Raw genomic sequence first — 15888 nt, forward strand, 5'->3', positions numbered from 1 at the left:
CTGCTGTACTAGAAACCCTCTATCAACCAAGGCTTTGTAGCAAGATAAACATATCTGTAGCCTTCACAAATAATGGTGAACAAGGTACTTTTTCCTCCCTTAAACCTCTGAATGCTAGTCCAGTGTGTGATGGAAATGCGCTCTGCAAACATTAAAAGATCCTCCTTCTTTCGCTCCCTCTTGCTTTTATAAATAATCACGAATATTCTGACCAGTGCAATGGCTGAACCCCAAAGGAGAGACCTGCACCTGCCTGCCTGCTTTCCCCAGTGATTACGGTGAAACTTCCAGGGTGGCCGCCTTGTGAGTCTGGTCCAGCAAAAACAACAAAGGAGTCCAGCGAGGGACCCTTTAAAGGCTAACCACTATCCTCTTGCACACCCCTGAGTGGACCGCGTAGCCGCCGACTCCTACAGGTGGTTTCTCGCCTCGCCGACAACCGGCCGGGCGGGGGGGGGCCGCGCACCCTCTCGTCGTTGTCTAGGCTCCCGGTAAACAAACGAGCCCCTCCCGCCGCCACCACACGCAACAGACCTGCTTTCAAAGTTATAAGAGGCCCACAGAGAAAGACGAGCAGTCCACACACACACACTCCTTCCCCCCCCCCACCCTGCCCCGCGGGCGTCCCCTCCCGACAGTCACCTTTCCTGCAAGCAACGGCTGCGGCGGTACTTCCTCCCGCCCAACCCACTTGCGCGGCCCCGGCTCCGGTTGCGCGTCCGCCGCCCGAGGGCGCGTTTGCCGCGCACGCCCTGCGCTCTTTCCACAACTTCCTTGGCAGCCGGTGGGGCGGGCGGCCATCCGTGTTTTTGCTTCGCCCTTCCGAAGATTGGGGGTGGGTGGGTTTCGTGGCCTTCCGCCACTGTTAGTGGATTTCCTCCCAACGAAGCGGGCGCAGGATCGCAGCCCTCCTAGGGTTACGCAGACATCACTTTTAAAAGGAGGCTTTTTCAGGAGACAAAAAAAAAATGGGCCAGTCCTTTTCCCCACAACTTTCCTTACACGCATGTAAATCAAAGGCGTTCCATAAATAAAATATTTAGGAGCGTCACTTCCTGCCTGAAGTCTCCCAGGCGTTTTCTGTCACAGAAGAAGGTGGGCTGAGAGGCCGTTAAATCGATACGTGACAGAAAACGAGACAAGTGACTTGCTGCTCAAGGACGCCAGCGAGTCCAGTCACTGGCCATTCTGGCTGAAGTATTCTGAAAAACCTGCGTCCAGGAGGCTAGGGTTTCCTGTTTCTGTTAGGAACACTGGAGGACTTTTGACTCTCAAAAAAAAGTTGGATGTTTTTTTTTGGTGCCAGATATAAACCATTAAGGATAGCCCTCAATTCAAATTTAAATCAAGTTAGTGTTGCTTTTCTCCGTTCCTGAAATCCAGCTTCAAAAGAATCCCATGCTGATTTATCATCAAAGCAGCCTTATTTGTACACTCCCCATGGTGACAGATGCTGGTGCTGTGATGTTCACACACCTTCCTTAGTTAAGGATTTCTCTTTTCCAAATAGGCAGTCTCTAACTTGTTTCTGAGATCTTTCAATGCTCTTGCTATAAGCCACACTGACTGAAAATTCTGGGAGTTGAGGTGTAAAACATCTGGAGAGTTGGAGATGATTCACCACGGCCTTTCATGCAAGAGATAAAAGGCCATGTTCTAAGCTCTGCATCCAATATATTGCAGCAGGCGCAATTGATTTCCAAGTTCTTTGCATTTGCTGTTCTGTCTCAGGCACCAAAAGACTTCACCCAGTTCTGGATGAACCTCAGAGAGCCCCAAGAAGTTCATACAAAGAAACTCATACATCAATATGAATAATTATAATTCTGTGCTGCCATATCAAATTTGACCATCCTACAGCAACACTTTTCAGGATTTTTAAGGAAGATAATACTTGGAAGTGGTTTACCATTCCCTTCTTCTGGGAACATCCTGTGCCTGTGCAGCTTGCCCAAGGCCACACAGGCTGGCTCTTCTGGGATGCACAGTGGGGAATCGAATGCCCAACCTCTGGCTTCAGCTTATTGAGCTATCTAGCCACCAAAATGTGGTGTAACAGTAACAATAATCCCATTGGTGGTTGTAGGTTTTTCGGGCTGTTTGGCTGTGTTATGAAGGTTTTTCTTCCTAACATTTCACCAGCCTCTGTGGCCGGCATCTGTCTGTTAGAGTTCTAACTCCAGTCCTCTGAAGATTCTGGCCACAGAGACTGGCGAAATGTTAGGAAGAAAAAACTTCAGAACACGGCCAAACAGCCCGAAAAACCTACAACCATCAGATCCCGGCCATGAAACACTTCAACAATAAAATAATCCCATTGCCATTTTAATTCCTCTTTCTGGATTCTTAATAGCATGATAAATACAAATATCCATTTGTAAGTGTAACACTCTTGTAACAGATACAGCTGCACTGTTTAGCTTTGGCTATGATATTCTTTTGTTGTGTAAGAGCCAGCACACAGCTACTTTCCTTCAGTACAAAGTGGCAAGAGATCAGACAAAACAATGAATATCTTGTCATTTTACTGTTATACTTAAAACATGAGTGGCTAGCCTGCAGGTCAGATGTAGACTACAGCTATTTCATCTGTGACACACAACCTGCCAGCTTTTCTTACCAACTACGTGTTTCCCTGAAAATAAGACAGGGTCTTATATTAGTTTTTGCTCCAAAAAACGCATTAGGGCTTATTTTCAGGGGATGTTTTATAGTCATTTCATATTCTGGTTGCTGCACAACGGCGGAGGGCAGGGTTTCACTTAACTAGGGCTTGTTTTTTGGGTTGGGCTTATATTACAAACATCCTGAAAAATCATACTACGGTTTATTTTCAGGTTAGGTCTTATATTTGGGGAAACAGAGTATGTGCAGTAGGTTAATTCACCCTGCTCCTCAAAATTCACCTCCTAGTTGTGTGGTTTTATCTGAACCTATTTGCTGCACAAGGGAGGAGCAATTATAGCTTGGCAGTTAAGTTTCTCATATTACACTTCATCTTTGTGCAGCCTTGTGCCAGTCATACCTCAACCTGACTTAACTTACATGGGGGTTATATAGAATGGACACCACCTTGAGCTCATGGGAGGAAAAACAGGATACAAATGCAACTAACAATTTATGTTGCATAAGAATTAAATTCAACAGGAATAAGTGCAAAGTACTGCACCTCAGAAAAAGAAACTAATTGCACAATTACAATGACCATTATTATTATTATTATTATTATTATTATTATTATTATTATTATTATTATTATTATTATTATTATTATTATTATTATTATTATTATTATTATTATTATTAATAATAATAATAATAATAATAATAATAATAATAATAATAATAATAATAATAATAATAATAATAATAATAATAATAATAATAATAATGCTATTTTAGGCTGCATTAATAGTATAGTTTCCAAATCCACCGAGGTGCTAGTTCCCCTCTATTCAGCATTGGTTAGGCCTTCTCACCTTGTGTATTGTGTCCAGTTCTGGACACCACACTTCAAGGATACTAACAAATTGGAACAAATTCAGAGGAGGGCAACGGGTATGATCACGGGGCTGGTAACCAAGCCTTATGAGGAAAAGGTAAAGGTAAAGGTTCCCCTTGACAATTTTTGTCCAGTCGTGTTCGACTCTAGGGGGCGGTGCTCATCCCCGTTTCCAAGCCATAGAGCCAGCGTTTTATCCGAAGACAATCTTCCGTGGTCACATGGCCAGTGCGACTTAGCTTATGAGGAAAGGCTGAAAGAATTGGGCATGTTTAGCTTTACAAAGATTGAGGGGTGATAATAGCACTTTCAGATGTTTGAAAGCTGTCATAAAGAGGCAGGGCAGGATCTGTTCTCAATCATCTCAAGAGTGCAGGATACACAATAATGGGCTCAAGTTAAAGGAAGCCAGATTTTGGTTGAATACCAGGAAAAACTTCCTGTTAGAGCAGCATGACAGTGGAGGTTACCCTGGGGATTAGTGAGTGCTTCATCACTGGAGGCATTCAAGAGAAACTTAGATAATCACCTGGCAGATATGCTTTGATTCTATTCCGGCACTGAACAGGGGGTTGGACTTGATGACCTTGTAGGACATGGTGGTGCTGTGGGCTAAACCGCAGAAGCCTGTGCTGCAGGGTCAGAAGACCAAGCAGTCGTAAGATCGAATCCACGCGACAGAATGAGCACCCGTCGCCTGTCCCAGCTCCCGCCAACCTAGCGGTTCGAAAGCATGCAAATGCGAGTAGATAAATAGGTACCATCTCGGTGGGAAGGTAAACAGCGTTCCGTGTCTAAATCACACTGGCCATGTGACCACGGAAAGATTGTCTTCGGACAAACGCTGGCTCTATGGCTTGAAGAGCGGGATGAGCGCCACCCCCTAGAGTCGGACACGACTGGACAAAAAAATTGTCAAGGGGAACCTTTACCTTTTTTACCTAGGCCCCTTCCAACTTCGCTTTTCTATGATTCTATGGAACATCTCAGCAATACTGACAGCACAATCCTCTACATGTCTATCAACATTGATTCCCCACCGACTCATGCATAAATTTATAAAGGTTGTAACCAGAATCTCTTACTTTTTATGCTCTACACTTCAAAATGAAATTTATAGCCTATAGCAGGCAGTTACTCCAACAGGTGGCCTTAATTGATGTTCACTGTTTATTTACTACTTCTCCCAAATTACAATTTAATTTAAGGAGATTATTGTTTTGCTTTCTCCTGTGTTCTCATGCAGACTGAAAATAAAAATCAACCAGGCACAATGCTCCATGAGCCTTCATAATGTATTTGTGGTCTTATAATTTCATTTTCTTATTTAAAGCCTCCTGTCCATTATGATCAGCAGGAATTTTTAATGGCAAAACAAACATACATGGAATGATACCTACTGTGATGTGTATATATAATCTAAATGCAAATATGATTACTGCTTCTAAGATGGACATGTTTAACTGAGAGACTTATTACAATTTATGTAACTAGATTGTAGCCCTAATTAATTTTTGTCTTCCTATTTTCCTTTTGTATCCTCTCTTGGTCAAACCAAAGGGAAAATGAAGTATCTTCTCTTCATCTTCTTCCACAAATTTGAAGTCCAAAGAAAATAATTTGTCAAACGATATACCTATCAATGTTTATACTAAGTAAATTAGTAAATTCAATATCTCATTTCACTGGAATAATCTAATGTCTTTCAGGTACCTTGACTACAACCTTCACCATCCCAAACCAGAATGACAATTAGACATGATTGGCTCAGGATAGTGGGAGCTGTGGCCCAATCCACTAAAAAGCACCAGGATGGGAAAGGCTGCAGTAGATTCTCATCTAGCCAGTTTTTCACCATCATAGTTCTACACAATTATGCAAATTTCACTAATATCTTCCCTAATGAGCTATCTCTACTGCTTTCTAATGAAAGCAAGAATCCAGCAGAAATAAGATCAAATTGAAACCACATTAAGTCATTTCATAAGGAGTAACAATGCAAAAAACACCTAAGTAACTTGCACAAATACTGACAAAATGCTTAGAACACATTTTGGTTCCATTCCTCAACTTTAATTATCGTAAAAATATGATAAATCTTGACAGTGTAGTGAAACACCACATAGGACTGTCAGCATAATATATACAGAAATAATTTCATACAGAATAAATAGAAAAGTTTCATAAATATATTGGTTTTTAAGCATACTGCATTAAATGTGAACAAGTTTCAAGATAATTTAAAAGTGCATTCTCAGATGTGCAATAATTCATCATAATTTTCTACATATTTCACTCATTTCTAACACGCCGTCTTAGTCCAGTCTCTAGTTCTGCTGTATCTTGATTACTTATTTCAGCAACCTCCATTTTTACTGGGTTTCCTACTGAACCAAATAAGAAGTCATGTTGACAGTACTTATATTCCTCTTCATCATAGTGTTCCTCAGCATCATCAAAAGGCACTTCATCCCCACATTTTTCATGAGCCTCTTCATTCAATTCTGCCTCAGAAGGTTCACTGAATGACTGAATAAGATCTTCAAGCTTCTCTTGGCACACATGGGTAATATCTTGAATTACCAAAAAAAGAACATGGAAATTTAAAATTAGAAGTCCAGTTTCTTAATAATAATTGAAATAACCACTGTTGTAAAGATCGCCTGCTCTTGTCCTTGCTTTTTAATGCACAAAAATGCAAAAATTCATATGCAACAGCATATGAATTTATAGATCATATGTACTAATTACAATCAGTAAGTGAAGCAGCAGCTGAACTCTGCCCTTGCTTGGGCTTGTGCACTGAAAATAGCATTCATGTCAGTGAGGCAAGCCAACACAGAGGAAATGAGTAACAAAATGCAAGTCATCACCATGAGGATACTGCAGTTTGCAATAAAGTGTCATGCAAATATGTTAAGACAAACAAATACATCTGTAGAAACTGAGGATCAAGCAGGCACTTTACTTAAAATACCAAACAAAAAAGTACCTTGTGGTTTCATTGCTGATTTGTCCAATCCACTTTCTCTCATCAGCTTTCTAATGGACTCCAGCTGTATCATTATTTCATCTCTCTGTTCAGAAGCCAAGGTATTAATACTGAAAGGCCAAAAAATGACTTAAGAAGATAAGAGATGGTAAGCAAAGAACAGGTCTTGAAATTCCACCAGAATAACATTTCCAAACCCCAAGAAAGCAAAGGGAACTATTAAAACACATTATGCTACCTTTATAACTGAGTTAGGATGACATCCCTCCCCCATTAGTGTTACATCTAAATGCATACAAAAGGAATTGCTGTATTTCATGAATGAGTCTCAGGCTCAGTTCTCACCAGAAGCAGAAACATAAACAGGAGATCAAAAAGTTTTGCTTCATTTTCAAAAAGTATCTACAGTTTGGCATTATGTTTGAACCCACACAGAACAGAAGCAGTTGTAATTTGCTTTAAAAATCAATTTCAAACTGCATTATAAATGCATAGATGTCTGGTACCTCAACAAGAGGTTGAGCTATCCACCCAAAATTTCAATGAGCACTTCCATTCTAACCGAGTCATGAGATCCCACTGGCTGAGTAAGATCTTTATTGGATTATTAAAAGATCATAAACAGGCAAGCTTTCAAGCCCTGCAGGACTCATCATCAAGCTGGGCAGAGTTTGTGGGGCAGGTGAGGCAGAAAAGTCCAGAAGCCATCCTGGTCAGATACTGAAGCCACAGGATCTGCAGTTAATCTGATACTCCAAGATGGAGATTGTAGCGTAAGGTGAGGAGATGATATCAGGTTCAGCTTAGGATGTAGTATCCATTGTCCTTCTCCATTTCTATAGACAAAGGCACACTACATATACTAATTAATATTCCTGCAGTGTTTCTGTTTGCAAGTATAAATCTTAAGGCATTTCAGATAAAATTTTAGCTAAATCCTATAGTTTAGTCTAGTTTACTCACCAGCTTGAAAGTGGATCTAATTGAGTCAATAGAGAATTCAACATTTTCTCTGTCTGTGCAAGATGTTGCTCCAACTCCAGAAGCTGGCGCTCTGCAAGCCAGAATACTTTTTTTAAAAAGCAATACTAATAGATTATGTTACAATCTGCCTGTACATTTCAAAAGACACTGATTGTTATATGTTTTTTCTGACAGAAACTCTCTAAATAGGCAGCGACTAAAGCTCTCTAGAAGCATAAGTATAATATGTCTCATGTAAATTTCATAAACTTAATTCAGATTAAACATTACATATAATATTAAATAAAAACAATTTTAAAAGCCCTCTTTTCTAATATGAAAACAGAATAAAATGTTTCATTGTTTTATTTAAACCTGTGGGACTTAATGTATTTATTTCATTTATATTCTGCCTTTCCCTTAATACAAGTGTCCTTCAGAATGTTTGAATACAGCTACAATTAAAAACTCTTTGGCTGGAATTCTGATGCTTTTACTTACGCTGTGTAAGGATCTGTGTATGACTTCTGGACTTTTCTGCCCCACTGCCCTGTAATCTATGTGCTGTCATCAGCCTTACACTGTATAAGTTAAAGCAACAGGATTTCAACCAATGAGTGATAATAAGATGCAATTAAACAGATATTTTTTTAAAAATATTAATTTCCAGCGATTTAAAACATTGACTTAAAGACATTAGGTAAGAAAGAAAATAGTGCTGGACCCCTTCCCCCCCATTAAATGCTAGTTTTCCAGCAGGCTATTCAGTGCCAATTGCTTTCCTAAAGAGAAAGGTCTCATCATGTGAATGTATCTCAGTGAGATTAGAGATCATACAGTACTGGAAAAGTGGTTAAAATCCATATTCAGAGAAATTAACCCAGCAAATCCAAACTTTAAGAAATAATGAAACACAAGAATCTTTTTTATTATATGGCACCCTTACACTAATTATATCAATAAGAATACATTTTACTTCTCTCATTACATATCTCTTTACAAACAATATTTATGATTCTCGTTGCTTCCATTGCCTTACAATGTTACACAAAATACCCTTATACACATACATATATGATCTTTTATTGATTGTCCTGTCATTTAAGGTAATTAATTATTTGCAATTTCATGACTGCTCTTTGAGTAAACTTTATTCAAAAGAAAAGAAAAGAAAAGAAAATGGCCTTTGCCTGCCAACAGGATATCAAGAAGGGGATGAACCTAGCCCACTATGGAAAGACAACCTTCAGTAGAGGCAACCACTGAAAAGGTCCTCTCTCATGCACAGCTGTAGAGTGGTAGTTTTTCCTTGAATAAGCCAAGATGTGAACAATTCTGTCACCCTCACATGCAAACTTCCTCCATAAATAGCAATTAAAACTATGATGTATCTTATCTCATTGCCCAGAATTTCCAGTTTCATAAAAAAGTGAAACAATTGTCCAATTGTCAGACCAAAACAGAGCAAACTCATCAAATGAAAGGAATTCATTGAGTCTACCTATTGATCTAATGGCTGAAATCCTGTTGAGTAGCCATGTCCACAGTATAATTGCACCAAGGCTGAAGTTACATCCACAAAGCACTTCTGCTACCATACTGCACAGCTGGTCAAACTGGGAACCATGCAACCAAATTCAAAGCCCTTGTTATAGAAAAACCAGCACATTTACAACAGCATAATGTTACGTTATGCCTCGATGAACAAGATTCTGGCCAATGCATTCAATCTACTTGTGTCTACTGGATTTAGAGGCATAATTATCAGCACTGGAACAAACCTAATTAATAACGCAACTTGTTTCAAAACTAATAACTATATCTTCCTACTTCTAACAAATTAGAATACTGTGATCAATTAGAGACTTCCTGCTTTAATTACAGATCATGTCAAGGGAATACAAGAGAAAAAAGCTGCATATATAAGCAAAGGTGTAATTACTACCTGTTTCTTTTGTTTTATCCTCTGTGTTTTTCTCTTTTGTCAATACACGTTCCTCTTGAGATTTCATCTATGAGAGTAAAACATAATTTACAGTATCAGCTTTAGGTAACAACAAAATCTTCCTCCACATTTCCCAGTATTTCCTTAGAATATGTATTCAGTTTCTGAATCATTAGACTGCAGCGGAGCAAGACATCTTTCCCCACATCATCTTGATTTAATCCTTAATCTCATTAAGGCAGCATCAATCCACATTGCCAGGCTGCAAACTGACCTCTCTAGCCACATGTATCATGATAACTGAATTTATAACTGAAGTCTAACTATTTAAACCAGAATCCTATACAGATTTATCCTGGGAAGAAACCTTATGGAATTCAGTGAGATCTACTTCTGAGTAGACATGCTGCACTCTGAGTCTTACTGATTTCATAAAACGCAATCACAATCATTGCCACTGCCTTGTTATGTGAAGCAAGTATTCAATATCAGTAATGAAGTTAAAAAGCTAATGAAAAATTATATAAAGATACTCTGTAATATTACAAGAGCCACTAAAGAAACAAACCTTAGCTGGGACATACAACGTTTCAATACTTTTAAGCATGTTAACATAGAATTACTGAGTTAACCAACATAATCCTAAATAAAAAAAATACAGTGATACCTTGACTTATAAACTTAATCCGTATTGGAATGGTGTTCGTAAGTCAAAATGTTCGTAAATTAAAGCACCATTTCCCATAGGAATGCATTGAAAACCGATTAATCCGTTCCAGCTGGGAAAAAAATCACTGAAAAAGTAAAAAGAATACAGCAAGCCTAGCCAGAAGGCACTCCATTGCTGAGGTTTAAAAAGAAAAAACTCCATAAACAAAAAGTAAAGCCACCTCCGTTGCTGAGGTTTAAGAAGGAAAAAACCTCCAGAAACAAACACTAAAGCCACCAACAACACAGCACAGAAACATATCTGCCCCAGCCAAAACACACCCAGAACATTTTTAAAAGGAGGAAACAGCAGCTTACTCCCCAGACAGACAGACAGACAGACACACACACATGCTCACTCCGAAGCAGGAGGAGGCTCTCCCAAGCCACAGACGACGGCACACTCTCTAACTGCCAAAAGAGCTACAGTACAAAGCAGCCTCGTCGTCACTTACAGTTAGTAAACTGAATTGCCTGCCTTTTTTCTGTTCGTAAGTGGAAGCTCTGTTCGCAAGTCAAAGCAAAATGTTGCAACTGGAGCTGTTCATAAGTTGAAATGTTCGTAAGTAGGGATGTTCGTAAGTCGAGGCACCACTGTAAACCCCAAGCCACTTAGCATATTTCCTCCAAGCAAAGGGTTTTAGGATTGGACTTTAAGGGTGCTCAGCATGCACTTAGTATATTATTCTTTTCGACTAAAGAAAATTTTCTTTATCTGCTGGAATAAAAAGTCCAGACTTCTTTTCTATAGACTGTACTTCCGTTGTGGAGAATCTACTGCCAAACCACAGGTCCAGGATACCAGAAAATTACACATCTTCATTCCATGTATATTTGGAATTTGTGTTTAGTGCTTTTTAATACTTCCTGGGGGATGAATCTGTCCCTGCTTTGCTGCAACAGCTGACACAGATCTTTAAAAAAAAGTGAAAGCAGAACAAAGCCACACAATAGCCCTGCTGAAGCCTCTGCAAGAGGATTCAACTGTATGCTTGCAGAAAGCTTGGACCTGGTCTGGTAACCTCCCACCTGAGGGCAAGGGAAAGACATTTTGCTAAACACCCTTACTCTGTTTCACAGACTGATAAGGCAGAGTTGCAGCCAAACACAGTTAAGTTGCCTTTATATAGAGCTGCATCATGTGGTAGTTCAGGAGAAGAGTCACCGTGCTCATCCTCAGCTTCCTTAGCACTAACAGCTAAGTTCATAATAAAGCAAATACCTGAGGAGGGCTTCTCTCTTTCAGCAACAGCAAGGTCTAGCCTTGCCTTGCAGCAGCATAACACTCATCATATTTGGCTACTGCTACACAACTAGCAGTATTCTTCATGTTCAAACCCTAGAAATATTTTTGTGTTTAAACACTAGACTTGCCCAGATACAAAACTATGTTGTAAGACAAATTGTGGTATATGAAATTGATTTGTTTTAAGTGAGTATAGCTACTATTAACTGCAGTTCAGACAAATCAAATTGTAATTCATGTAAAATGAAACTCTAATCACCTTCTCATGGCTGTGGCAACAAAGAAGAAGAGGAAAGCATCTCATTTCTGAGGCTTATTGGGACTTGTTCTTCCAGAGAAATCAGCAAATGTCTCCCCCAATTCAGTTTTGAAACAAGGTAAGTACAGATCTTTGTAAAAATTAAAAAAAAACACTTTACATTTTATAAAAGAAAAAGTATACTTGTTCTCCAATTTGTAAGGAATATTTTACATTTTTAAAATAACAATATGAAAGAAAATTAGAAATTTTATGTGACACTGCATATTTAAAACCACAATTACACTGGCACTCATTGCAGAAGTATATGGATGGACAGCTCTCTGGATTCTTGAAGTTTACCTTTAAAAACTTGTATAAAGCAAACACACCCACTCCAATGGCATATAAGGGCATGAGTGTTAGAGCAAAATCTCTGCCATTTCCTCTGGTTCGCTCAGTTTTCAACTCCTTCTCCATTGCATTCCTCATTTGTTGGATGTTCTCATAGGTTTTCTTTTCAGAATTTCCTGAATTCATCTGTGATTGCAGAAGTCTGTCAGGTCTACCTACAACATAAATACTGAAAATATTTAGCCAGTCAGGTTGAATTAATAAAAACAGGCACTTTAATCAGGACAACTTGGGATGAGGTATAACATCTGTAAATACTGCCTTTACTTTCTCAATACAAACAAATGAACAAGTACTCCTGTGCCGGTTTAGCATTTGTCACACAGCTAAGGAATTCAAAAACAAGAGTATGATGCCCTTTTAATCAGTCAAGACATGCTTTTCCCAGGCTGGGTAGGTAAGATTTGATTAGATCTATTTGGAGCATATCAGTAAGGGTAATTCCCACATCACAACAATGCTGAGGTCTAAAATCATACTATTAGAATTATTAGTCTGTAATAATTAAGATGCTGGTGTGTATTCAGGACATTCCAAATGTTTGAATCTTGGGAATCAAGAGAAAGACAGCTCTATTTCCTTAAGCCATCATTTTGCATCTGGCTCCAACCAGAGGACTTCAGGGTTAGACTGAAAAACATTTGCAACCACGCAAGCCTGTCATCTGCTATTTCTTAAAAAGCTTGTAAGCAATCATTCTGGAGTGTGGATAAACTAGTTGGTAAGAATTCTAGCTAAAGTCTCAAGGTCTGCTCTATATCCTACAAAGAAAGACTCTGTTAGACCAAAGTAATTCCAGACCATACCAATCCACACTGCTGCCTCCATTAACATTTCAGTCTTCTCCTTTGTTCCATATAGTTTTAACCTGCAATGTCAACTGGGTGCACTAACAAGACATCTGAGGGCCGTTTTATGAGTGTCTAATTTACAGGTTTTGCATTTATGCCTATAAAAAAATAGGCTCCTTTCTCTTTTTTTTCCTGTTTCAGGGAACAAACGAATAAAAACTCAAAAGGGATGCACTTGCATCTCTTAAGGGAAGATATATCTATCAAATGAGGAAGGAAGCCAAGGATAGAGGAATGGGTTCGGGGAAGGCAGAGGATGTGGGAAGAAGGCACGGTACCGTGGCGGTGCTGATGAGGATCGTGACGACCGGGAGGGGTCTTGGCCCCCCCTCGCGAGGCCCTCCCGCCTCCACCGAACATCCTTGGCATCACCACAAAAAGGCACAACACCAGCGCGACAGAGATCACGACCTGCTGCATGGAGGACAACACCATGGCGGCAACCTAGAAACGATTATGACTAGATATGTTTGATGCAAAAAAAACACCTCCGATTATGACGGCGACCGCAAGCAAAGAAAAACCGATTGGCTCTACCCGAGGCTGTCTCAAGCCTGTTCCCTTCCACTTCCGCCCGCTTGCGGGCACCTAAAGGAAGTCGCCAAGGCGAAGAGGAAGTCGAGGATCCCCGGAGCCAACCGGAGCCTTGAGAAGCGACGGCCCCTCCTGCAGAGCCTCCAGTTCCGCTTTGGAGCGCTTTAGAGCCGCTTGGTGGCGCTTTAGAGGCGGTCGGCAGCGCCGGGAATCCGGTTGGGACGCCGGGCCGTGATAGGAAGAGCGGGTGCGGGTGGGGAAGCGAGGGACGAAGCCGAGCGCCTGGGCGCAAGTTTAGCCGAAAGCGGAACAGAAACGGAAGGCATGGGCCCGTCGTCGTGAAAATAATATCTTTATTAAAGCAAATAAATTGATACGTATAAAAACTACCAACTCTTAAATCATTTCGTGTCGTCAGGTGAAATGAGTAAATATGGATCTGCGGACATCAGACAGACAGTAATGACGAAAATGGGGTGATCATTTTAGGCTCTGTCTGAGGTAATTCTGAGAGCCAAAAAAGGCAGAAAATTTTGGTCCTGCTTTGGATTCAATGAAGTTTCATCCCTGATAAGTGTGTGTATCTTACAGTCTGAGGCTGTAATCCATATATATGCCAAAGATAGTCACAGAAGATACCTGACAATTTTGAACTGATGTATTCAAAATGCTATTGGATGACTCTGCAGTTACTAGGAGGCGCCTGAAAGACAAATAAGCGGGCCATTTATTCCTTCATTGTTTCCCTTCTGATTTCTTGGTTGCAGTCTCCATTGGAATTGAAATACTGCACACAACTTTAACGTTGACAATGAAGAAACTGAAATAGCGTTTCTGCCTACCTCCGTTCAATTCCAATGGAGACTGCAGCCAAGAAATCAGAAGACTGGGACTTGGAAAGGCAGCAAGAAATTAGGAGCTATAATCAAGTACAAGGATGCGTCACTGGAGACCAAGACCAAGATCCTCCACACTATCGTATTTCTATTCCATGTATGGGTGTGAAAGCTGGGCAGTAAAGAAAGCTGCCAGGCGGGGGGAAAAAGATTTGTTTGAAATGTGTTGCTGGATAAGAGCTCTGCGAATATCCTGGACTGCCAGAAAGAACGAGTATGGGTCCTGTGTGTGTGTGTGTGTTTAGTCGTTTAGTCGTGTCCGACTCTTCGTGACCCCATGGACCAGAGCACGCCAGGCCCTCCTGTCTTCTACTGCCTCCCGGAGTTGTGTCAGGTTCATGTTGGTTGCTTCGCAGACACTGTCCAGCCATCTCATCCTCGGTCGTCCCCTTCTCCTCTTGCCGTCACACCTTCCTAACATCAGGGTTTTTCCAAGGACTCTTTTCTTCTCATGAGATGGCAAAGTACTGGAGCCTCAGCTTCAGGATCTGTCCTTCCAGTGAACACTCAGGGTTCATTTCCTTCAAAATGGATAGGTTTGTTCTCCTTGCAGTCCAGGGGATTCTCAAGAGCCTCCTCCAGCACCACAATTCAAAGGCATCAATTCTTCGGTGGTCTGCTTTCTTTATGGTCCAGCTCTCACTTCCATACATCACGACAGGAAAAACCATAGCTTTGACTATTCGGACTTTTGTTGGCAAGGTGATGTCTCTGCTTTTCAAGATGCTGTCAAGATTTGTCATCGCTTTCCTCCCAAGAAGAAGGCGTCTTTTAATTTCGGGGCTGCTGTCTCCATCTGCAGTGATCATGGAGCCCAGGAAAATAAAATTTGACACTGCCTCCATATCTTCCCCTTCTATTTCCCAGGAGGCGATGGGACCAGTGGCCATGATCTTAGTTTTTTTGATGTTGAGTTTCAGACCGTTTTTTGCACTCTCCTCTTTCACTCTCATTACAAGGTTCTTCAATTCCTCCTCACTTTCTGCCATCAGAGTGGTGTGATCTGCATATCGGAGGTTGTTGATATTTCTTCCGGCAATCTTAATTCCGGCTTGGGCTTCTTCCAGTCCAGCCTTCCGCATGATGTATTCTGCATACAAGTTAAATAAGCTGGGGGACAGTATACAGCCTTGCCGTACTCCTTTCCCAATTTTGAACCACTCACTTGTTCCATGACCAGTTCTGACTGTTGCTTCCTGTCCCACATATAGGTTTCTCAGGAGACAGATAAGGTGGTCAGGCACTCCCATTTCTTTAAGAACTTGCCATAGTTTGCTGTGGTCCACACAGTCAAAGGCTTTCGCATAGTCAATGAAGCAGAAGTAGATGTTTTTCTGGAACTCTCTGGCTTTCTCCATAATCCAGCGCAAGTTAGCAATTTGGTCTCGAGTTCCTCTGCCTCTTCGGAATCCAGCTTGTACTTCTGGGAGTTCTCGGTCCACATACTGCTGAAGCCTACCTTGGAGGATTTTGAGCATAACCTTGCTAGCGTGTGAAATGAGTGCAATTGTGCGGTAGTTGGAGCATTCTTTGGCACTGCCTTTCTTTGGGATTGGGATGTAGACTGATCTTTTCCAATCCTCTGGCCACTGTTGAGTT

The 15888-nt window shown here is 40.7% G+C and overlaps 2 protein-coding genes across 11 annotated transcripts in view; both read right to left on the reverse strand.

Moving 5' to 3' along the window:
- CAPS2 (calcyphosine 2) overlaps positions 1-2043 on the reverse strand; it is a 47511-nt gene extending 45468 nt beyond the window's left edge. For 5 of the 10 annotated variants that reach the window (XM_078376924.1, XM_020804475.3, XM_073000364.2 and 2 more), the window contains exon 1: positions 643-2043. In XM_078376924.1, the coding sequence (XP_078233050.1) occupies positions 643-1008 (366 nt within the window). In that variant the 5' untranslated portion in view covers positions 1009-2043. Of the gene's footprint in view, positions 1-212; positions 473-642 lie in introns of those variants that run through there. The other 5 variants (XM_073000366.2, XM_078376926.1, XM_078376925.1 and 2 more) reach the window with 5 other exon arrangements.
- Positions 2044-5553: 3510 nt separating this feature from the next.
- CCDC107 (coiled-coil domain containing 107) lies at positions 5554-13567 on the reverse strand. Its single transcript, XM_020804431.3, has 6 exons — positions 13138-13567; positions 11958-12163; positions 9403-9469; positions 7458-7548; positions 6495-6604; positions 5554-6075 (listed from the first exon to the last, which is right to left on the reverse strand). The coding sequence occupies exons 1-6, from the start codon at positions 13292-13294 to the stop codon at positions 5795-5797; spliced, it is 912 nt and encodes a 303-aa protein (XP_020660090.3). The 5' UTR covers positions 13295-13567; the 3' UTR covers positions 5554-5794.
- Between the last annotated feature and the right edge of the window lie 2321 nt (positions 13568-15888).

Source organism: Pogona vitticeps, chromosome 5 (assembly GCF_051106095.1).
Source record: "Pogona vitticeps strain Pit_001003342236 chromosome 5, PviZW2.1, whole genome shotgun sequence".
Lineage (NCBI taxonomy): Eukaryota > Metazoa > Chordata > Lepidosauria > Squamata > Agamidae > Pogona > Pogona vitticeps.

What these genes read in the sequence shown, in the direction of transcription:
- CCDC107 (XM_020804431.3), bottom strand. Translation starts at nt 13,294, where the DNA reads ATGGTGTTGTCCTCCATGCAGCAGGTCGTGATCTCTGTCGCGCTGGTG. An exon ending in GGATAAAACAAAAGAAACAG is followed by an intron (nt 7,549 to 9,402) that starts GTAGTAATTACA and finishes TCTGGCTTGCAG; the next exon opens with AGCGCCAGCTTCTGGAGTTG. An exon ending in ATCAGCAATGAAACCACAAG is followed by an intron (nt 6,076 to 6,494) that starts GTACTTTTTTGT and finishes TGGTAATTCAAG; the next exon opens with ATATTACCCATGTGTGCCAA.